Raw genomic sequence first — 23237 nt, 5'->3', positions numbered from 1 at the left:
CTAGAAACAGCTAGAACCCTAGAAAGTTTGATAGCTAAGTTCTACAGACATCTGCAGACTAAGTGCCTCATTCCTTCCCCCCAGTATTAGAGCCCCCACTGAGATGCCAGGATGAGCTACATAACCTAAACCTCTAATAAATCCTTCTAGACTGATTCCCTGGGATGAACCCCATGGACTAACATCTCCAACCTGAGCCCTTAGGCTGAACCCAGTCTGAGGTCCCAGTTAATAGATTCCCCACACTGGATCCCCCAAACTAAGATCCCCAAACTGGGCCTCTAGAATGCTGTCCCCACTCGGAGATGTCAGAGTGGATTCCCAGTCAGTGCCCTCAGCCTGAGGTCCCAAAGTGAGATTCCCCCAAAAGAGCTTCCAAGTCTGATCTCCTTGGCCACCATTCTATAGACAGGTATTGCCAAACTGAGCACCCTAGATTAATCCCCCCTTTTATTGTCCCTCAGACCAAGACTTGTAGCCTGAGCCCAAAAGACTGACTCTCCAGATCCATCCCACAGACAAACCATTGAGCCCTCAAACTGGATTTCTAGAGTTCCCAGTGAGAACCCCAGAGGGAACTCTGAGATTGAGCTGCCCAGACTAAGCTCCAAACAGGGACTCCAGACTGTGTTCTTCCTAGCCCAAGTCCCCCAGACTGAAGACCCCTTTTTTCCATCCCCCTCACTAAGCCCTTAGACTAATGCCCTAGATTGTCCCCCAAATTAAGCTACCCATGCCAAGCACCATGTCTGATCTTCCCAGTCTCAACTCCTAGACTGACTCCCCCAGACTGAGCCCCCCATTTTCTACCTCTCAGACTTGGATTCATGGATTGAGATTCCCAGGCTGAGTCCAGCAGAAAGAGGTCTCCAGATTGGACCCCATACTGAGACCCAAGAAGGGCACCTCAATGCCACACTGAGTCTGCACATTTTATACCCCTCCTACTGGGTTCCCCAGAATAAAGCCTCCCATTTCATGGCTCTCCGCTCAGAGCTCATGCATTCCGCAGAATCCCATGTCTACACTGAGCTTCCAGGACCGAGTACTGCAGTTTTCCTTCCACACTGGATCCCTAGCATGGCATTCCCAAACTGAAATTCCCCAAACGAGTTCCCTGGACTAGAGCTCCAAAATGAGCTGCCAGTGTAAGCTCCCCTAGACTGGGCCTCAGATGGAGTCCCTTTTACCAACTGTGTGTGCCTGGGCAAGCTGCTCAGCCTCTTGGCCTCAGTTTTCTCATGTGTAGAATGGGGATGATGATGATACCTACCTCATAGAGTTGTCTTGAGGATAAATGAGGTAATCCAGGTAAAGCTGTTAGGACAGTGCCTGGCATGTGGTAAAGTCTCAATAAATATTAGCTGTTTTTATTACTGAATGCCCTAGCTGACACCTTCCATACAGAATGCCCCTAAAATCAGTCCACAGATTGAGTTCCCCTAACTTAGGTTCCTAGTTTGTGCAAATCTCAACCCTATCTGAGTCCCCAGAATGAACCTGAGAGTTTGAGCTTGGCTGACTGAGCTCCCCACACTGAGCCCAGAGATGAACTCCCCAGAAAGGACTTCCCAGTCCAGGTTTCTGAGCTGCGCTGAATGAGAGCCAGCCCGAGATGTGCTCACAAAGCTCCCCAGCCCAAGATCTTAAGCAAACCTCCTTATTTTTTACTCCTCAGACTAAAATCCCCAGGCAGAGCCCCAGAAAGTAACTCCAGGTCTGAGCTCCTCTGAATCATATCTCTGGTTCCCCAGACTAACTCCCCAACTTTCTACTTCCCAGACTGAACTCTGGAGCCAGAACCCTAGACTGGGCTCCCCAGACCAGGCCAGCTGGAACTCCTGGCCACAGCTGCCTACCCTGAGCCCAAGACTCAACTCCAAACCAAGAAAGATCCTGAACTGCCAAGCTCAGACCAGGCCCCACCAAAGCTTCCAGACCAAGCTCCCCCAAACTGCACTCCCTAGCCTGAACTCCCAAATGAAATCCTGGACTGACATCCCCACACTGAAGCCCTAGACAGAGCCCACACACACTGGAGCCCTGGAAATGCCAGTCTGCACCCCACACAAGACATCTCCAGACAGAGTTCCTGATAGCAAAGCCTCTAGTCTCAGCCCAGTGGCATACGCAGGCCTGAGCTTGTATGCCCACACCTTGCCAGAGTCTCCTTCCTGTCCCCTTCCCTGGGTACCTCCTACCTCCACCACCCAGCATGCCCCCTACCCTGGGGTGGGGAGATGCAGAATGTGTAGGAGAAAGGGCGGCTGAGAGAGCAGCACCCACTCTGATGTCAACTCTGCTGTCTCCCAGGTAGACAACGTAGGGCTGCCACCTCTTTTCTGAGTCTCAGTTTCCTCATTGGACAAACAGGCACAACTGCGCCTATCTTACAGGGTTGTTGTGAGGATTGAGGGAGCTAATTTATGCAAAGCAGCTATTGGGACGCCCCAGAGAGGGTGGTGAGACCTTGGCCCCATCCTAGGGAGCTCCTAGTCTACTGAGGGATACAGATATATAAATGCACAATGAATACACAGTGTGACTAGTGGGACAGAGGGGAGCAAAGGGGAATGTGGGAGCCCAGACAGGGCCCTAACCCAGCCTGGGAACTCAGGGAAGGCTTACTAGAGGAGGTGAGCTGGATCCAGAAGACTGAGTGGCAGTTGGCCAGATGAAGCAAGACAGGACATATTTAAGGAGATGCAAGTGGAGAAAGTTAGAGATGTCAGCAGAAGCTAGATCACCAAGGGCTTTGAATGCCAGGCTAAAGTGCTGGGTCTTTACCCTACAGACATAGGGGAGCCATTGACAGATTTGAGCAGAGGAGTGACGGGAAGCTGTGTGTGAGAAAGTTCCCTCTGGCAGCTAGGGTGGAAGAGGAGTTGGAGATTGGAGGCTGGCACCTGAAAGGCCTGAGCTGGGACAGGGGCCACGGATGTTGAGCACCAAGACTTGGTCATGGAGGGAGATCCTCCCAGGAAAACAAGACTTGGTTTGCCAACCATATGGACCCTCTTCAGATTCACCTGTGCTCCTCCATTACAGGCATATTTTCTTAGTGGGACAATCCAGCATCATACAGACAGAGTGGAGTACAGCGCAAGTGGGGTGCAGTGCAGCTGCAGCTGGGCCTCAAGTGTGGGCAGGATTTGTTAGTGTGTGGAGATGTATAAGGACTTATTTCAGTTTTTCTTCCTGATGATACCTGGTCACTATAGGAAATATGGAAATTACAGGAAAGACAAAAGAGGGAAAAAAATCACCTATGATGCAAGCCCCCAGAGAATAAGCATGAGAACATTTTGACATATGTTCTTCCTGGTGTTTTTAATACATATATATTTGTGAAATTGAAATCATTTGGTATATCCAAGTTTATATCCTTTTCTTAAAATATTCTGAGCATTTCACAGATTATGAAAAAACCTACGTAAGCATCACTTGTAGAAGTTTAGTATTCCATTATATGCATGCACATTAATTTATTTAACTGAACCCCCTACAGTTGGACATTTTTGTTTCGGTTTGACACTGTTGTAAACACCAACTGCCATGAAAGTGTATTTGTACATAGAACATGTATTTTTTTAGAATAGAGTCCTATAATCAGAATTATTGAGATAAAGAATGGGATCACCTCTTTGTTTCTTTACATGACTTTTTCTGATTGTCAAAGTAATACATGTCCTTTGTCAAAAATATGGAAAATACAGAAAAATCTAAAGACGACAATAAAAACCACCCATAGTCTCACCATCCAGAGACAACTTCTTAACCATGGGTATGTTTTCTTCCAGTTATATATGTAACTATTATTGTTGTTATTTTTAATGGTAATAATAATCTTGTTAAGCTTGTGTTTTATTGGCCGCCAGCTATTCCGTGTACAATGATTCTGCTATTGTGGCTTTAATTCAGACAATTTCTGATTTTAAGTGATGTTGCCATGGACAGCTTTCTGGGATGGCGAGGGTAGGGTCAGGCCAGGAGGAGGTATTCACGGAGCGGAGAAGCCCACAAGAGCCTCTTCTCTGCTCGTCCCTCATCTGACCTCCCATTCTTCCTCAGAGTCTCTGGAGCTGATAGCCACAGCAGCAGAGCACTCTAATGCTGCCATCCGCAAAATGGTGAGTGGCCCTTCTAGCCCTTGCCCTTCCTTGGCCACCCACCTGTGGTGTCCCTGTCTTGGTGGGACTTGGGACTTGTGGACATCTGAGGGGAGGCAAGTACCCCAAACCTGCCTTTTGCTCACTGTCTTCTACCAGGAGCGAATGCACAAGCTGCTGAAGGTATATGAGTTGCTAGGGGGTGAGGAAGACATTGTCAGCCCCACCAAAGAGCTCATAAAAGAAGGCCACATCCTTAAGCTATCAGCAAAGAATGGGACCACTCAAGACCGATACCTCATACTAGTAAGTGGGGTTGTGGGTGGGCCACGTCCCCACATACACGTTAACCTGGTACTCACTCAAGACTATACCTCCTGCTAGCCATTCTTTCCTCTATTAACTCATTGTATTTTCACTACCTATACTAGGAATTTTTTTTCTCTACTTTACAGATGATGTAACTCAGACTTAGAGAGAAGTTACTTGCCCAAGGTCACGCAACTAGGAAGTGACTCCCATGCCTAGGCTCTTTCCTTGCAATCTTTGTGCCTAGTCTGGGCTGTTTTCTCCATCTATTGCCTTGAGTCCCCAGCAATAAAGCTTCAGGGGTCCTATAAGGTTAGGGAACTGGGCCACACTCCTCCTGGGTCATCCACACATACATCACGAACCTTTTCCTTCCTAGTTCAACGACCGCCTCCTTTACTGCGTGCCCAGGCTGCGGCTCCTTGGCCAGAAGTTTAGCGTGCGGGCACGCATTGATGTAGATGGCATGGAGGTGAGCACCAAGAGGTGGGAAACGGGGACCTGGAGTGGGGCCTTGGTGCTGAGAGGAACAAAAATGTCCTTGACTTTGACCCCAAGTCTGTGTGTGCATGTGTGCAGAGGGCAAGGGTCCTGTGGAGCTCAGTGGGCCTCACAAAGCCTCTTTCTCCTTCCATTCAGCTAAAGGAAAGCTCCAACCTCAATCTGCCTCGGACCTTCCTGGTGTCAGGAAAGCAACGCTCCTTGGAGCTCCAGGCCAGGTACTTGTCCTTGCCTATACCTTCCCTCCAGCCCCCTCTTCCCTTCAGATATGCTGAGGCATTCTAGGCCTAGTGCCAGGTGACAAGCTACCTCCCTAGGGAAGAGATTGTTCCAGAGAAAGGGTGGGTGCCTTTCCCCAAAGATGCAGGCTTGCTCTCCTGGTGGGCTTTGTTAGAGGAGAGGGAAGAATGAGATATTAATCCAAACATGAATAACAACAACGTAAATAGTTTATTGTAGATTCAGAGATTTAAGAGAAATAACAACCAAATGCAATGCTGGGTCTATGATAGGAGCCTGGTTTGAGAAAAACAGCCCTAAAAGACATTTATAAGACAATAGGGAAAATCTGAATGTGAACTGAGCTTTGGGGAATTATTGCTAACTTGCTCAGGTATGATAATGGTATAGTGGTTATACAGGAGAATGGCCTTGTTTTTTGGTGATGCGTGCTGAGGATTTAGTATCACAATATCTGTAATTTATTTTTAAATGATTTATCAATCAAAAAATACATACATATCTACATATGCACACATATATACATACATATATAAATATATAGTAATATGTACACATATATGAAGTAAATATAGCAAAATATTTTTAAAATTTGCATCTATATAGTGGGTATATATTTAATGTACTTGTGCGATCCTGTCTGCTTTTCTGTGTGCTTGAAATATTTCATAATAAAAATTTAAAAAATAATAACAAATTTGGGGGCCGGCCCCATGGCACAGCAGTTAAGTTCTCACATTCCGCTTCGGTGGCCCGGGGTCCGTGGGTTCAGATCCCGACTGCGGACCTATGCACCATTTAGCAAGCCATGCTGTGGCAGGCAACCCACATATAAAGTAACATGGATGTTAGCTCAGGGCCAGTCTTCCTCACCAAAAAAAGAGGAGGATTGGCAGCAGATGTTAGCTCGGGGCTAATTTTCCTCAAAAAAAAAAAAGTAAATAAATAATAACAAAAATAAAAAATAATAATAAATTTAAAAATAATGCCCAGCCACTTAAACAAAGGGGTTTTCACCTCCGTCTTCTACTTGAATGATTATAATAATAGCTCACATTTAATGAAGACTTGTTCTTATGCCAGGTACTGCTTTGAGTTAATGTTAACTTAAGTTTAAATTAACTAGTTGAATCCTTAAAATGACCCCTGAAGTAGCTACCGTTACCATCAACCCCCATTTACAGATCTGCTTCTGACAGGGTGCAAGGAAGTGGGAAATGAGAGTCAGAACACTCATTGCTGGCACTGCATGGAGGCGGGAAAGATGAATATGGGCTAGAGAGTGTCCTCCTGGAGAACAAGAGAGGGGAGCTGGGTTTGAAGCTCCTGGAGACTTGAGAGAGCATCTGGGAGGGCTGTAGCTGGGGAAAGCGAGAACAAAGCTGACAACAGGACTGGCACATCCAGGGGAGGGCAGGTGTGGGGCCCAGTCAGGCCTCAGCAGAGCCTGCGTGACAAGCCACGTGACTGGGACACATTTGTCTGCTGGGAGGATGGGAGGGGGAGGGGGCTGCAGGGGGATGCTGGGCCCAGAAAGGTGCACCGAGCGGTATAGGGTTTCCTCCTAGTGGCAGAGGGAAGGCATGGAGGGTTTGCTTTACAATCACTTGTACTACCTTTTAAGAAAAATTTTTTTTTTATTTTTTATTTTTATTGAGTTATTGATAGGTTACAATCTTGTGAAATTTCAATTGTACATTAATGTTTGTCAGTCATGTTGTAGGTGCATCACTTCACCCTTTGTGCCCACCCCACCTTTCCCCTGGTATCCACTAAACTGTTCTTGGTCCATAACTTTAAATTCCTCATATGAGTGGAGTCATACACAGATTATCCTTCTTTCGCTGGCTTAACATAATTCTCTCAAGGTCCATCCATGTTATTGCAAATGGAATGATTTTGTTCTGTTTTGCAGCTGAGTAGTATTCCATTGTACATATGTACCACATCTTCTTTATCCATTCGTCTGTTGCTGGACACTTAGGTTGCTTCCACGTCTCAGCTATTGTAAACAGTGCTGCAATAAACATTGGGGTGCATAGGACTTTTGGGATTGCTGACTTCAAGCTCTTTGGATAAATACCCAGCAGTTGGATGGCTGGATCGTATGGTAGTTCTATTTTTAATTTTTTGAGGAATCTCCATACTGTTTTCCATAGTGGCCGCACCAGTTTGCATTCCCACCAGCAGTGTATGAGGGTTCCTTTTTCTCCGCAACCTCTCCAACATTTGTTGCTATTAGTTTTAGATATTTTTGTCATTCTAACGGGTGTAAGGTGATATCTTAGTGTAGTTTTGATTTGCATTTAAGAAAAATTTTTAATGAAAATTTTCAAATATCCAGAAAAGTAGAAATACAACAAACACCCACATGCCCATCACTGGTTCTCAACCTTGGCGACACACAGGAATTAGATGGGGAGCTTTTAAAAAAAATACTGATGGGGGCTGGCCAGGTGGCATAGCGGTTAAGTTCATGCGCTCCGCTTTGGCACCTGGGGTTCGCAGGTTCAGATCCTGGGCCCAGACTGCTCATCAAGCCATGCTGCGGTGACATCCCATATACAAAATAGAGGAAGACAGGCACAGATGTTAGCTCAGGGCCAATCTTCCTCACACACACACACACACACACACACACACACACACACAAAATACTGATGTCTGAGACTCACCCTAGGAAAGACTCTGATTTGTCTAGGGTGTAGCCTGAACATGCGGAGTTTTAAAAGCTCCCTAGGTGATTCTAATGTGTGCACCAGGGTTTAGAATCACTGACTTATGAGTGAGCAACTGTTGACATGCCATATATATCTTCTGCTGAACCATTTTAAAGTAAATTACAGACATGATACTTCACCCCAATATACTTTGGCACGCATTGCCAAAAACGCTATGTGGCTCTTAAAAATCAAAAGCAATATTGTTCACTGCAAAAAAATTAGGAGTTAGAAAATATATATAAAAAAACAGATTTTTAAAAAAACAATACAATCAGAATAAAGTAAAATCCCTTAGAACTGTATCACCCAGAGATAACCAGTACTGATGTGTGGGCAGAATCCCTTTCAGGCCTTTCTTCTATTCACATGTGTATGTGTATATATACACAAGCATAAACACAGTGTTTTCTTCCCATATTTTATTATGAAAACTTTCCAAAATACAGAAAAATTTAAAGAATTGTACAGTAAACACTCATAAACCCACCATATAGAGTCTACAAGTGTTAGCATTGTGCTATATTTATCACAAATCTATCCTTGTATCCATCCACTAATCCATCTGATTTTTTTTAATGCATTCCAAAGTAAGTTGCAGGCATCACTCTACCTCACCCCTAAATACTTTGGTGTGCATATCATTAACTGGAGTTCAGTATTTGTTTAAGTTTCCTTTCTTTTCTTAAGGTAAAATTTTCATACAGTGAAATATAGAGGTCTTAAGTGTACCCTCAATGAGTTTTGACAAATGTAAACACTTGTGTTACATATATTTTTAATCAAAATGGAATGCTATGTGTATTTTATACATGTTGTTTTCATTTAACATATTATAAACAGCCTTCTACATCATTCATGTTCACTGGCAGTAGTGAGGTACCATCATTTTCTTTGTTTTAAAGATTGGCACCTGAGCTAACATCTGTTGCCAATCTTTTTTTTTTCTCCTTTTTCTCCCCAAAGCTCCCCCAGTATATAGTTCTATACTCTAGTTGTAAAGTCTTCTGGTTGTGGCATGTGGCATGCCGCCTCAGCATGGCCTGACAAGTGGTGCCATGTTCGCGCCCGGGATCTGAACCGGTGAAACCCTGGGCCGCCAAAGCAAAGCACGCAAACTCAACCACCCAGCCACGGGGCCAGCCCCTCATTCCTTTTTTTTAACCTGATCCCTTTGTTGGGCACAGGCTGCTTCAAATTTTTCACTACAATAAATAGCATTGCAATGGACATTCTTGTAGCTAAATATTGACTCACATCCTTAATTTTTCATGAAGTGGTTCTGAGGATGTAGTCAGACTTTCATATTAGAAAAATACTTTTTTTTTAAAAGGTTTTATTTTTCCTTTTTCTCCCCAAAGCCCTTCCCCCCTCAGTACATAGTTATCTATTTTTAGTTGTGGCATGTTGGATGCTGCCCCAGCATGGCTTGATAAGCAGGGCCATGTCTGCGCCTAGGATCTGAACCGGCGAAACCCTGGGCTGCCGAAGCGGAGCGCGCGAACTTAACCACTCGGCCACGGGGCCGGCCCCTAGAGGAGTACTTTTGATGTCTGGTGTGTGGATGTGGAAGGGGATTAGAAGAGGCCAGGTGGAAGTCAGCAAAGAGGCTGGGCCCTGTTCCTAGTGAGCAGCTGATGGGGCTGCACCAGGGCAGAGGCCTTGGAGACTGCAGGACAGACAGAGAGTCAGGGAAGGAGGGAAAGTAAACGGCTAACTCACACTGATGGAGCACCTAGCATAATTAGGGACTGTCACTTCAGTTACTGCTCAGAACAACCTAGACTGATTGTTATCATCTCCATTTTACAAGTGAGGAAAAATTAATTGCCCTCCTTTCTCAAACTTTACATTTCAGCAACAGGGAACTATTTATGGTTTCTTCTATGTCCCATACTCTTATGCACCCACACCTCACCCTTACCCCTCTACCTGAGGCCTGGCACCTCCTTGAGGAAACCTTCCTTAGTGCTCCCACCCAAACTCCAGGCTGGGGCAGGTCTCATCTTCTGGAATCCTCAGCCCTGTTTTCACTCTGTCACAGCACTGATCCCCCTGTATTGTCCATGTCTCCCCACTAGACCCTGAGTTCCTTGAGGATAGGGTCCTCTCTGAGGCCCAAGTTCCTAGCACAAGGTCTGGAAAGTATTAGCAACTGTTGAAATATATAAACTCAGTTTAAATAACTTGCCTAACGTCACATGAGTAATAAGTGAAGGAGCAGAGGGTGAAACCCAGGTCTGTCTGACTCCAAAACAGCTGCTCTTTATCACTCCACTTGCTTTTGATTGGTCTGCCTAACCCAACTTCTTTTTTTTCCCCCAAGGACTGAAGAGGAGAAGAAAGACTGGGTCCAGGTAACATCTAAGAAGGCTTTGTGATAGGGGGCTGGAGGAGTATTAACAGGTTTCCTAGGGGTTGGTGGACTCTCCCCCAAACTCACATCTGACCAGAATGCGCCTGGACACTTGCCTTCCAACAAACTTTACCATTCCTGTTTTACAAATAAGCAAACTGACGTCTAGAGCTTAAGCAGAAACTCACAAATTCTTCCTTTAGAAAGTGGGCTCCTCTGAGGGTGTAACCCCCGTGAGGTAAGCCCTGTAAAACCTTAAGCCCAGGAAGCGGCCAGGATGTCCCTTCCCAACTCCAGGTCTCAGTTCTTATATTGTGAAATGGAGGAAAGGGATCAATGGCTGAAAAAGGGACATCCTCAAGGTCATATGCCTAGCAGGGGGTAGAGGTGAGCCTAGAACCCAACTTTTCTGACTTCAGGCTAGGTCACAGGAAGGTGAGGTGAGGGTGGAAATGGGTGCGTTCTGAGGTGATCTGACCTCTCATGTCTTACACATCCTCCCCAGGCCATCAACTCCACCCTCCTGAAGCATGAACAGACGCTGGAGACCTTCAAACTATTGAACTCAACGAACAGGGAAGATGAAGACACACCCCCTAACTCTCCAGTAAGTGTCCCTACCCTCTACCCCTGCACTGGAACCCCTTCCAGGCCTCCAAGTCCCCACCTTACCTTGAGATGCTCCTCTCCCCTTCTCAGAGAGTAAAGCCCAGAGAGGCAGTGCATGATCTCAGAAGCCCAGTCTTCTGTTGGTAGGGCCACAGAGAAATTACTGGGGAAACCGAGGCCCAGAGAATAGAAGTAACTTGTCTTTAGTAGCACAGTGAGGTAGGGGCAGAGCCAGGACTCAAAGGCAGGTCTTCTGAATGTGTCCGCTGTCTCCCAGTGATGATCCAAATCTTGGGGCAGGGGCAAGGGCTGGCTGGACTGGGCTGGGGAGTAGCTGACTCTGAACTGGGACCTGGCCCTCTCTCCAGAACGTGGATCTTGGGAAGCGAGCGCCTACGCCCATCCGAGAAAAGGAAGTCACCATGTGCATGCGCTGTCAGGAGCCCTTCAATTCCATCACCAAACGCAGGCACCACTGCAAGGCCTGCGGGCATGTGAGTGTTGGGGGACAAGGGAAGAACTAGGGAGGGGACAGGCCGGCAGCCTGAAGGCCTACTTCTGAGTGGGCACCTTTCAAGGGGGGTGAGGCCACAAGTCCGCTGTGGGAATTGGTACTGAAGGGGAAGGCCTGCTGGAATCAGGCTGCTCTTGCCTGCTTGCCACCCCAGGTGGTTTGTGGGAAGTGCTCTGAGTTCCGGGCCCGCCTCATCTATGACAACAACCGCTCCAACCGTGTGTGCACTGACTGCTATGTGGCCTTGCACGGAGTGCCCGGGAGCAGTCCAGCCTGCAGCCAGCATACACCCCAGCGCCGGAGGTCCATCCTGGAGGTAAGAGCCAGGCCCCCAACTAACCTCCCACACTGACTACATGGGCCCCAGCCACCCACCCAGTGTGCTTGAGGCCTGGGCATCTCTGAAACTGTAGGGTGCCATGTACATCCACTGAACAAGTGACCCAGGCTTGGAGTGAGCAAATGAGTGCAAGAGTGAATGAAAAGAATTTTTTTTTTTTTTGAGGAAGATTAGCCCTGAGCTAACATCTGCTGCCAATCCTCCTCTTTTTGCTGAGGAAGACTGGCCCCGAGCTAACATCCATGCCCATCTTCCTCTGCTTTATATGTGGGACGCCTACCATAGCATGGCTTGCCAAGCAGTGCCATGTCCGCACCCAGGATCCAAACCGGGGAATCCCGGGCCGCCGAAGCAGAACATGCGCACTTAACCGCTGTGCTACCGGGTCGGCCCCAAGAATTCTTATTTAAGTGCTTTAGACATTTAATCCCCGCAGTAACTAATCTATGCATGCTATTACTATCCCTGTTTTACAAATGAGGAAACTGAGGCCCAGGGAAGTTATCTGCTCAAGTTACACAGCCAATGAGTGCCAGAGCTGGGATTTTTTTTAATTAACAAATTACCTTTTCTTATCACAAAGTAGGCTATGTGCACTGAAGATTAGACAATATAAACAAAAATAATAAAAACACCATATTCCTTCTATCCAGAGATTACCACTATTACCACTTAACCTTCCTATCTTTTTAGGTGTACACAGATACACACATTTCACTTTTGTTTTTGTTTTTTAACCCAATCAAGGTATTTATTTAACATTTAAAGAATGCTTACCCTGTGCCAGGCACTATTCTAAGCACTTTGGGTATATTAACTCATTTGATCCTTTCAACAACCCTTTATGCTCTCCTTCCGAGTCAACACATTTTCATCTAGAGTTGAGATTCTGAGCCAGACTGCCTCATCCAACCACCCATCCACTTACCCACAAGGCTAGTTTGCCTTTCGCTGAGTGTAGGGAATGCATGTGTGATGAAAGATGAAAGAAATGGTGAGGTGTAAATGCATACATGACTTGAGGAATAAATGGACTGATGGAAGAAAGAATGCCTGACTGGCAATTGAGTGCCCTCACTGAGAGCTGTACATCCCTCTCACCAACTCTCAGAGGCAGCAGCCATGGCCCAAGTCTGGCAGACAAGCTTAGCTTTGAATCTCAACTCAGACTCACTGGGTGACGCTGGGCACATCACTCCTGCCACCTGAGCTTCAGCTTCCTCATCCGAGATTATGGGAATGGCAGTCACTGCTCTGAGGGATTAGTGGAGCCAAGAGGAGCCAGGCTAGGCCTTCCATCAGCATTGATGCCTCCCCCTCAATGTCTCTGGCCACAGAAACAGGCCTCAGTGGCTGCGGAGAACAGCGTCATCTGCAGCTTCCTGCACTACATGGAGAAGGGCGGGAAAGGCTGGCACAAGGCATGGTTTGTGGTCCCTGAGAACGAACCCTTGGTGCTGTACATCTATGGCGCCCCCCAGGTGTGCATCCTACTCCTTCGGGTCCCTTCAGCCACCTGGCAAAACCAGGCTGCTCCCCTTCCCCCTGTCCTTGACCTCTCCTTTGGCTTGGGCTATAGAGTGAGCCTAAAGGAAAATCAGAAGCCCCACCCTTGTGAGACAAAGACAGGCTAGAGACAAGGTTTGTGGGTCAATATATATAGGAAAAAGTGTGGTGAGTTGAGGGGGCTAGCTTCCTGGAGGAAGCCAGAGTGGAGACAGGGCACTGCTGGGTCCAATGTTGAGTGGGAAAGAACATGCAGATGGGGGCAACAGCCTAGGCAAAGGCCTTAAAAGATTATCTGCTATACGCTAAAGACGAGCCCTGCTGGTTTTGGGTGTGGGAGGAAACAGGTATTTGAACCAGCCTGCATTCTAGTCCCAGTTCAGACATTTTCCCGTTGCCATCAGTGGAGCCATGGAAGATTCTTGAGCAGGGGAAGGAAAAGAGGGGCTTAGCAGATGCAAAACCAGTGAGAAGCCCAGCCCCAAGGTGACCCTGGCTCTGTCCCTGCGACAGGATGTGAAAGCCCAGCGCAGCCTGCCCCTCATTGGCTTTGAGGTGGGGCCTCCCGAGGCAGGGGAGCGGCCTGACAGACGGCATGTCTTCAAGATCACCCAGAGCCACCTGAGCTGGTACTTCAGCCCTGAGACAGAGGAGCTGCAGCGGCGCTGGATGGCTGTGCTTGGCCGGGCAGGCCGTGGGGACACGTTCTGCCCAGGCCCCACACTGTCTGAGGACAGGGAGATGGAGGAGGCACCGGTGGCAGCCTCAGGAGCCACTGCTGAACCCTCTGAAGGCCCCCAGACCCAAGACAAGACCTAGAGGGTTTGGAGGGAGCTGGGGCCCCCTGCCCCACACTCTAGCTGCCCATGTCCGATTGGGGGCCCCAGCCCCCTCCCTCCCAGCTCAGTCAATACTTGAACTCCCATCATGGGCACTTTCAATCCTGAATGCTGGGTCTTGGGTTTTTTAATTCACCTTTTCACAAAACGTGGGCTTTTAAAACAAATATTCCTACAGTGATGTTAATTTTTTAAATCCCTCTCCCCAGGGAGGGTAGGAACTGTTGCTAGACCCGCCTGAATTAGGCCATTTTTTCCCCCATCCCCTTAACACCCTACGGATCCTGCCTCCACCCAATTCCCCCCAAAGCACCAGAGCAAGAGACCTGGATTCAAGTGCCAGCTCTGCCCCCTCAGCCAGTGTCTTCACACGTATGATGCTATGTGGGGTGGTGACCAGACCCCTCCTGCCTCTCCCAAGGCTTATAGCTTCTACTCAGCCTCATGGCTACCCAGTATTTTATCGTCCAGACCCATGGCAGGGCCACAGGGCAGGACAGGTAACAGGGGGGAGGACAATGGATACTCTTTGTTTTGTTTTTTTAAAGAAAAATACAGTTTATTTCGGGCTTACGGAAACTTTCAGAGTGCTGTCTCTCTTCGTTCATCTGTTTGTTTGTCCTAAGTACCAGGCTGCTAAGGTGGGCCCAGAAACTGCTCCATTGCTGAGCTCTGAAGCTCAGCTCCCAGAAGGCTGATTCCAAGGCTACTCACAGGTCAAGCCACAGATTAAACAATAAGGTCTTACTTACTGAGGTCTTAAGCCTCATGCGTGGGCTTGGATGGGATGAAGAGTTTGGAAAGAGGTTGGAGGCAGCAGAAAACAAAGCCCAGGTCTCCCAAGCTCCCCACCTAGCCAAGGTCTTAGACTTCCTGAAGGAGCCCAGGGCTGGAGGCTGGGCTGCAGGAAGGGGACATTCCTGAGAGGTTCCAATTTCTGGGCAGGGATAGAGAACATGTGTGGGTGTGGGTGTGGTGGGGGTAGAGAGCTGGGGGGGGGTGTGTGTGGAGGAGGAGAAGAGGGAGAAGTACCACAGGTACTTTCATTCACATCTTTAATCTCTTGTCCGTTTGCATGTTCATCTCACCATTCCTGAAGCAGGAGTACTGGTTCTCTAATGCTGAGTATTGGTTCTCCTGCTGGTCCTCTCCCTTCACAAATCCACCTGCCCAGTGTCAACCAGCATTTAGCTTCTCCTCCAGCCACACCCATACCCACTCATCCCTCCCTCTTCACACTGACTGCACCCAAGAGGCACTGTGCTGGGAAACCAGGCCTCATTACTCAGTAACTTAAGGCCCAGGAGGGTGTGCTGAACCAGGTCTCACCACCCCAAGACCACAGACCCTAGGGCTCTTCTTCCCCTGGAAGGAGCTGGACAGAGGAATGGGGAGCAGGTGGAGATCAGATAATCAGTCCAGAGGTCCCACAACCCTCCAAAAACCCTACAAATGAATCTCAAAACAACTAGCAAACAAGGGTCCAAACCATTTCCAGTCCCACTCATTTCTTTCTCCGGACAATGGTCCAGCCATCCTCCACTATATCCTCTTCCTTAATAGTCTGGGAGTCTTGACCAGAGGGTTCAGGCTGGGAGCAGACCCCATCTGTAGCTGTCCCATCATTCGTAGCTGTGACCTGGAGAATAAATACAAGAGAGAGCTAAATACAACACCTCCTGGCTGCGGCCACTGGAGACCCAGGCTCTCCTCCCAGCTTTACAAGGATTGGCTGTGTGACCTTAGGAAAGTTCCCTGCCATCTCTAGATAATACAACCACCACCGCTACCCAACTCCCCATCACTTCGCTGTGAAATCAGCTGATCTCCCAAACAATTGGAAAATATCTGCATCTCCCCACCCAAGGGACACCCCCTTCACCTCCATCTCCTCCACGCTGTCCGCATCCTCATCCTCATCAGTCTCTCTGGCTGTCGTAAGTGCAGTGGCTCTGACCTTGCATTTTCTTTGGGTGATGTGGGAGGCCATCTCCTTTAGAGCAGCTCGATCACCCCTCTGGAAATGGGAGAACATGGTCTGCAGCTGCTGGCTCACCTACCAAAAAAACATTCAACCAGTTGGATTTTCTCGAGAACCTACAATACAGCCAACCTGTGTTTGCAGCAACAGTGGGGAGGGACTTGGAATTTTCCAGAGAGAATGGGCTCTTTCCTCCCCAAAGAGTTCACTAATGAAGCAACTACACATGAAGGGCTCAGGTAAGGGCCTGAAGCATTGAAGGAGGGCCTCCTAGGAGGGGAAGGCACTAGAACTGGGTTTGAAAGATGGAAGATGTAAAAGGGAAGGCAATCCCAGCAGAGAGAGTGATGTTAACCAGAGCAGGGGTGGAAATGTACCTGGCCTGACCTCCCCTTGGGATGGAGGTGAGGAAGAGACCTAGCTGAGAATGATGGATGGAGAGAAATAAAAGAGAAGAGGCAGGGTCTGGAAATGCCTGTAAAGACTAGACTTTTTCTTTTAGGCAATAAGAAGTCACAGCACATTCTTTTGCAGTACTCAAGAAAAGAATGGTTAGAGCCAAGAGTCTTGGCCTAAAACAGACAGTTTAAGAGAAGAAAGACTGCAGGCAGGGAGATGGCAGTTGTGTCCAGGATATACTCACCTGGGGCAGACTTCCATCCTCCACAACCGTATCAAACTCATTCGTCATGAGCTCCCCGAGGAAGTCCTCCACCTCATCTAGCTCCAAGTCAGCTGAGTAGGAAAGGACAGGGCCCTTTGGTCAAAGACCAGCCAACTTCATCACTCCTGACTGCTACTCTTCAGTACCTAGTTGGTGGGTCCACATCTGGTTGGTGGGTAATGGTCCAAACAGTGAGCCTTTTATTCACTGAAGCACTCTGCATTCCAGGGGCTTTTTTTCTTTGTTTGTTTGTTTGTTTTTTGAGGAAGATTAGCCCTGAGCCAACATCTGCCAATCCTCCTCTTTTTGCTGAGGAAAACTGGCCCCGAGCTAACATCCATGCCTATTTCCTCTACTTTATATGTGGGACGCCAGCAACAGCATGGCGTTTGCCAAGCGGTGCCATGTCCACACCGGGATCCCAACCGGCGAACCCGGGGCTGCCAAAGCGGAACGTGCGAACTTAACTGCTGCACCACCAGGCCGGCGCCACCGGGCCAGCCCCGCATTCCAGGTTTTAACATTTATTTTCTTTTCAAAAAAACCCAAACACTAAATATAAATAACTTCCAATCTCCTACATCCTACTAAGCCCTCTATTCCCACAGCCTACTAGCCACACTCACCCTCTTTCATCTGGCCTATTTTAACCAGCTTCCTCTCTCTGTGACCTTGAGCAAGTTACATATTCATCTCTGTCCCTCAGTTTCTCATCTGCAAAGTGGGGCTAATAGTGGCAGCCTTGAAGGTCTATTATGAGGAGTCAGCCAAACAATGCCTAGCACAGGGCAGATCCATAATCCATGTTAATTCCCATCACTCAAGAGCTGAAGTTTCTGAAGTTTAGAGACCCTTCACAACTGTGGCTCCACTGATACAGGAGGCCACAAACCAATGAGATAGGTAAGAAGAAATAGATCTTAAGTACCTGCAATGATGAAATCATCAGAGCCTTGACACCAACATCCTCCTGTGTGACTTTAGCTGAGCCTTCCTCTCTAGGCTTCGGTTACCTTATGGGCCTACACTCTACTTTTTCTGAATTAGAGAATAACTCAAGAAAGTCTTCCACAAAGTTCCTCACTCTCTCTCCCCTCTGGGAGAGCTCATTCACCCCCTTGGCTTTCCCTACCACTCCAACCTAATATCCCCCAAATCTGTCTCCAACCCAAACTACTCTCCATCTGTTTCACAGGTGCCTCAGAACCTCCATATCCAAAGCCAGACTCATTACCTAACCCTCCAAACCTACTTCTCATCCTCCAGGTTTCCTCTATTCCATGAAAGGCACCTAATCCACCCAGTGACACAAACCAGAAACCTGCCTACTTTTCCCTCTCCCTCTACGGCCAAACAATCTCCAAGGCCCTAATCCATCCCTTCTTTTCCATGACTATTGCTGCTGCCCTAGTTCAGGCCTCCTCATTTTCCAGACAGAAACAGCCTTCTAATCAGTCTTTCCCTCTCCAGTCCATGCTCCATATTGATTACTTTCTAAACTTTCTAGCCAGCAAATCCCATCCTATTACTCACCTTAGAACCTACCCATGAATTTTTATCACCTACTGCAGTGTTTCATATTCTGCTTTTGATAAATAACTGTCCTGCTGGCTTTTAAGGGATGCTGTCCATAGAAAGCTAATGAGAAACAAAGGTAAACAGGTTTCTTTCTATTGGTTTTTATCCTTACACGAGGCTTTACTATGTTGATGATTATTGTGACTTTTAAGTAAGAAGTGAAGAAAAGAGCTTTTCTTACATAACTTAACTGGTGAAGCCTTTTCTTCACTGAACATCTAAGGGAACTAGTCTTCCATAGCATGCATTTTGGCAAACGCTGACCTAAAGAACAACATCAAAGGCATGGAAGGCCTTCCATGTCTTACCCTTTTCCAAGGGCCTCTCCATCCCACAGCTTCATTTTCTACCACTCCTCCCCTCCACAAACCCACAAGAACACACACACCCTTACTCAAATCCTGAGCTCCCTGCCACTTTCCAAATATAACACATAATCTCATAGCACAGAACTTAAACATTTGAGTGTTTCTCCCTCTGCCTCCTCCACCTAGTTAATTCCTTCTCATCTTTTAAGACTCAGCCCAGTCACCACTTCCCCTAACAACTTCCAAAAGAAGCCTCCTCCTCCCCAGTCTCATGTTACCCAAGCACCCTGAGCTCCTCTTTATTAGAACATGTATCATCCTATGTGTAAACACCTATTTACTTATCTGGATCCCTCACTAGATGGTAAACTTCCTTGAAAGAAAGGACTCTGCCTAATGTCATCTCCAAGACCAAAAAAATGAATGAAGAATTTTGTAAAAATAATACTACGCCAAACGCCCTCTGCAGGGCCCCTTATTCTTATATGACCCTCAAGACACATCAAAGGTGTAGATCTTTGCTGTCCAAATAGCCAAAAGTGGTTACTGAGCACTTAAAATGTGCCTAGGCCAAACTGAGATGTGCTAAAAGTGTAAAATACTCACCAAATTTTGAAAACGTAATACTAAAAAAGGATGTAAAGTATCTCAATAACGTTTTATATAGACTACATGTTGAAATATTTTGGATAAACTGAGTTAAGTAACATTAATTTCATCTTCTTTTTACTTTACTAAAGTGGCCGCTGAAAAATTTTAAATTACATGATGTGACTCGCATTCTATTTCCATTGGACAGCGCTGGGGTGAATACTTTTATACCCATTTCAGGAACTAGAAAACTGAGTCTCAGGAAGGTAAAATGACTTGTCCGGAGTTACATCATGAGTCAATGGCACAACCTGTAAGGCCTCCGAACTCAGGATTCTGACCCCAAAGCCTGGATTCACTCCACCTCGCCCTGGGGTACCAAATGACAATTGCTCAAGAGGAAGTGCGGGCTCACCAGGACCGGCCTCCTCCTCCCCACGTCCCCAAAGACAGCTCGCAGCGCCTCACGTTCACTCACCATTGCGGAAGAAGTACTCCTCCACTGCAGCCCCCAGCCACTCGGCCTTCTCCTGGCTGTGCACGCCCCCAAAGCCATTCTCCACAGCGATCTGCGAACACAGGCCGAAGCCCACCACGTCAGCCCGGGAGCCAGCCTGAGGTGGCGTAGAGGTTCGCCGTTTACGCCGCCCAGCCAAGCCTCAGGCGCCTCGCCCGACCAACTGCCGTTCTGCCTCAGGCCCTAACCTTTATCCTGGCCGCGGCCCCACTCACCTGCAAGGCCGGCCAAGCCTCCAGCGCCGCGCGGACGCCAGCCCGGAAAAGCGCTCGCAGGTCTTCCCCAGCGCCGGCCATCATCCGGCCGCGGACCACGTGTGCCCAAGCGACCCAATCCCTCCGCAGCACGGCCCAGGCAGAATGAGTCGGAAGCCGAGCCCGAGAACGCAAATGCGCCTTTCCGCGGACTTGGCAGCAAAGCTAGAGCAATAGGAAAGTCTGTCAGAGCAATCGATGACACCACGACAGTTAGGCGCGTTTAATAATGAAATCAAAGGAAGTAAGAAGTGGAGGACGCGTGGGATCATGGGTTCTGGACCTGTGGGTACTGCGCAGAAAAGATGCGGGAAACTTAGTAAAGATACAGATTCCAGACCCTGGGACAGAGGAATCAACCTCAGAGAGCATAACCTAAAAATCTGCATTAAAAAAACCATCCTCCCATCTATAGAACACTGCACCCGACAACAGCAGAATACACGCTTTTCTGAAGGGCATGTGGAACATGAACAGACCATATACTATGTCATAAAGCAGGCCACAATAGATTTAAAAGAACTAAAATTATACAAATTATGTTCTCTGGCCACATGGAGTGAAATTAGAAGTCAATAACAGAAAGAAATATATGACATTCACAAATATGTGGAAATTAACACACTTCTAAATAACAAATGGGTCAAAGGAAAAAATTATAAGGGAAATTAGAAAACATCTTGAAATGAATGAAAATGAAAGCACAGTACACCAAAATTTATGAGATGCAGCTAAAGCAATGCTTAAAGGGAATTTTATGGCTATAAACACTCATATTAAAAAAGACGAGGGGCGGCCCCGTGGCATAGTGGTTAAGTTCACACACTCTGCTTCAGTGGCCGGGGGTTTGCCAGTTTGCATCCTGGGCATGGACCTAGCACTGCTTCTTAAGCCATGCTGTAGCAGGTGTCCCACATATAAAATAGAGGTAGATGGGCACAGATGTTAGCTCAGGGCCAATCTTCTTCAGCAAAAAGAGGAGGATTGGCGGCTCAGGGTTAGCTCAGGATGTTAGCTCAGGGCTAACTTTCCTCAAAATAAATAAATAAATAAGAAGAAAGATTTTATATTAATAGCCTAACCTTCCACCTTAGGAAATCAGAAAAAGAAGAAGAAAGTAGTCCCAAAGCAAACAGAAGGAAAGAAATAATAAAGATTGGGGAGGAAATAAATGGAATAGAAAACAGAAAAACAATAGAAGCCAAAGCAATCCTGAAAAAAAGAACAAGCTGGAGGTATCACACTCCCTCATTTCAAAATATGCTACAAAGCTGTAGTAATCCAAACAATGTGGTACTGGCAGAAAAACAGACACAGAGATCAATGGAACAGAATTGAGGGCCCGGAAATAAACCCAAACATTAATGGACAGCTAATTTTTGACAAAAGAGCCAAGAACATACAATGGAGAAAAGAAAGTCTCTTCAATAAATAGTGTTGGGAAAGCTGGACAGCCACATGCAAAAGAATGAAAGTAGACCATTTTCTTACACCATACACAAAAATGAACTCAAAATGGATCAAAGACTTGAATGTAAGATCTGAAACCATAAAACTCCTAGAAGAAAACATAGGCAGTACACGCTTTGATATTGGCCTTAGCAGAATCTTCCTGAATATCATGTCTCCTCAGGCAAGGGAAACAAAAGGAAAAATAAACAAATGGGACTACATCAAACTAAAAAGCTTGTGCATGGCAAAGGAAACCATCAACAAAATGAAAAGACAACCTAACAACTGGGAGAAAATATTTGCAAATCATATATCTGATGAGGGGTTAATATTCAAATATATAAAGAACTCATACAACTCAACAAAAAAAGAACAACTCAATCAAAAACTGGGCAGAGGATCTGAACCGACATTTTTCCAAAGAAGATACACAGAGGGCCAACAGGCACATGAAAAGATATTCAACATCACTAATTATTAGGGAAATGCAAATCAAAACTGCAATAAGAAATCACCTCATACCCATCGGAATGGCTTTTATTAAAAAGACAAGAAATACCAAGTGTTGGCAATGATGTGGAGAAAAAGGAACCCTCTTACACTGCCAGTGGGAATGTCAATTGGTGGAGCCACTATGGAAAACAGTATGGAGATTTCTCAAAAAATTAAAGAACAAAAATAGTATATGATCCAACTATTCTACTTCTGGGTATTTATCCAAAGAACAGGAAAACACTAATTTGAAAAGATATGTGCACCCCTATGTTCATTACACACAATAGCCAAGACTTGGCTACAACATAAGTGCCCATCAATGGATGAATGGATAAAGAAGATGTGGTATACATACACAATGGAATACTACTCAGCCCCAAACAAAGACAAAATTGTGCCATTTGCAAGAACATGGATAGACTTTGAGGGTATTACACTAAGTGAAAAAAGTCAGATGGAGAAAGACAAATACCATATGACTTCACTCATATGTGGAAGTTAAACAAACAAATAAATACATCCATACAGAAAACAGATTGGTGGTTACCAGAAGGGAAGGGGGTGGGGGAAGGGCAAAAGGGGTAAAGGAGTACATGTGTACAGTGACAGATGGAAACTAGATTTTTGGTGGTGAACACGATGCAGTTTATACAAAAGCTGAAATATAATGATGTACATCTGAAGTTTACATAATGTTATAAACCAATGTGACCTCAATAAAATAAATAAGAAAAAAAATAATAGAGAAAATCAGTGAAACCATAAGTCAGTTATTTGAAAAGATCAACAAAATTGACAAACTTTCAGCTAGATTGACTAAAAAGAGAAAAGACCAATTACTGAAATCAGGGATGAAAGGGGTGACATCACTACCAACTACTCAAAAAAGCCCACATATTTTAAGATATATGAAATGTACAGAATAGGCAAATCTATAGAGACAGAAAATAGATTAATGGTTGCCCAGGGCTTGGGGAGGGGAGAAATGGGGTATGACTCCTAATGGGCACAGGGTTTCTTCTCGGGGTTATTAAAATGGTCTAAAATTAGATGTGGTGATGGTTGCTGTTAGGGCCTGAGTTGTGTGTCCTCCACGAAATTCATATGTTGAAGCCCTAACCCCCAACATCTCAGAAAGCGACTGTATTTGGAGATAGAGCCTTTAAAGAGGCAATTAAGGTAAAGTGAGGCTATATGAGGGCACCCTACTCCAAGAAGTCTGGTATCTTCTTATAAAGAAGAGGAGATTAGGGCACTGACAGAGAGAGACACTAGACACATACATGCACAGAGAGATGACCATGTGAACACAGAGAGAAGGTGGACATCTGCAAGCCAAAGAGAAAGGCCTCAG

At 46.5% G+C, this 23237-nt stretch overlaps 2 protein-coding genes across 3 annotated transcripts in view; one reads left to right on the top strand and one right to left on the bottom strand.

The window, feature by feature from the left end:
- Window positions 1–14023, top strand: part of FGD1 (FYVE, RhoGEF and PH domain containing 1) — a 38642-nt gene extending 24619 nt beyond the window's left edge. The window contains exons 9-18 of one of the 2 annotated variants that reach the window (XM_014831034.3): window positions 4072–4130; window positions 4269–4415; window positions 4798–4890; window positions 5058–5137; window positions 10206–10236; window positions 10741–10842; window positions 11213–11338; window positions 11513–11674; window positions 13036–13179; window positions 13718–14023. In XM_014831034.3, coding sequence (XP_014686520.1) covers window positions 4072–4130; window positions 4269–4415; window positions 4798–4890; window positions 5058–5137; window positions 10206–10236; window positions 10741–10842; window positions 11213–11338; window positions 11513–11674; window positions 13036–13179; window positions 13718–14023 — 1250 coding nt within the window. The remainder of the gene's footprint in view (window positions 1–4071; window positions 4131–4268; window positions 4416–4797; window positions 4891–5057; window positions 5138–10205; window positions 10237–10740; window positions 10843–11212; window positions 11339–11512; window positions 11675–13035; window positions 13180–13717) is intronic. The other variant, XM_044763492.2, reaches the window with a different exon arrangement.
- TSR2 (TSR2 ribosome maturation factor) lies at window positions 12225–20049 on the bottom strand. The gene is made up of 5 exons (XM_070502260.1): window positions 19898–20049; window positions 19644–19734; window positions 16668–16759; window positions 15926–16099; window positions 12225–15682 (listed from the first exon to the last, which is right to left on the bottom strand). Exons 1-5 carry the CDS (start codon window positions 19979–19981, stop codon window positions 15548–15550), a joined length of 576 nt encoding a protein of 191 aa, XP_070358361.1. The 5' UTR covers window positions 19982–20049; the 3' UTR covers window positions 12225–15547.
- Between the last annotated feature and the right edge of the window lie 3188 nt (window positions 20050–23237).

The sequence above is a fragment of the Equus asinus genome, chromosome X (genome assembly GCF_041296235.1).
Source record: "Equus asinus isolate D_3611 breed Donkey chromosome X, EquAss-T2T_v2, whole genome shotgun sequence".
In the NCBI taxonomy this organism is placed as follows: domain Eukaryota; kingdom Metazoa; phylum Chordata; class Mammalia; order Perissodactyla; family Equidae; genus Equus; species Equus asinus.
Note: the sequence above shows the minus strand (reverse complement) of the source record. Positions and strands in the feature narration are given on the sequence as shown.

Coding starts and splice junctions, on each gene's coding strand:
- TSR2 (XM_070502260.1), bottom strand. CDS start 19,981: ATGATGGCCGGCGCTGGGGAAGACCTGCGAGCGCTTTTCCGGGCTGGC. Junction 19,735..19,897: donor AGGCTTGGCCGGCCTTGCAG/GTGAGTGGGGCC, acceptor CTGTGTTCGCAG/ATCGCTGTGGAGAATGGCTT. Junction 15,683..15,925: donor ACAGCGTGGAGGAGATGGAG/GTGAAGGGGGTG, acceptor TTTATTCTCCAG/GTCACAGCTACGAATGATGG.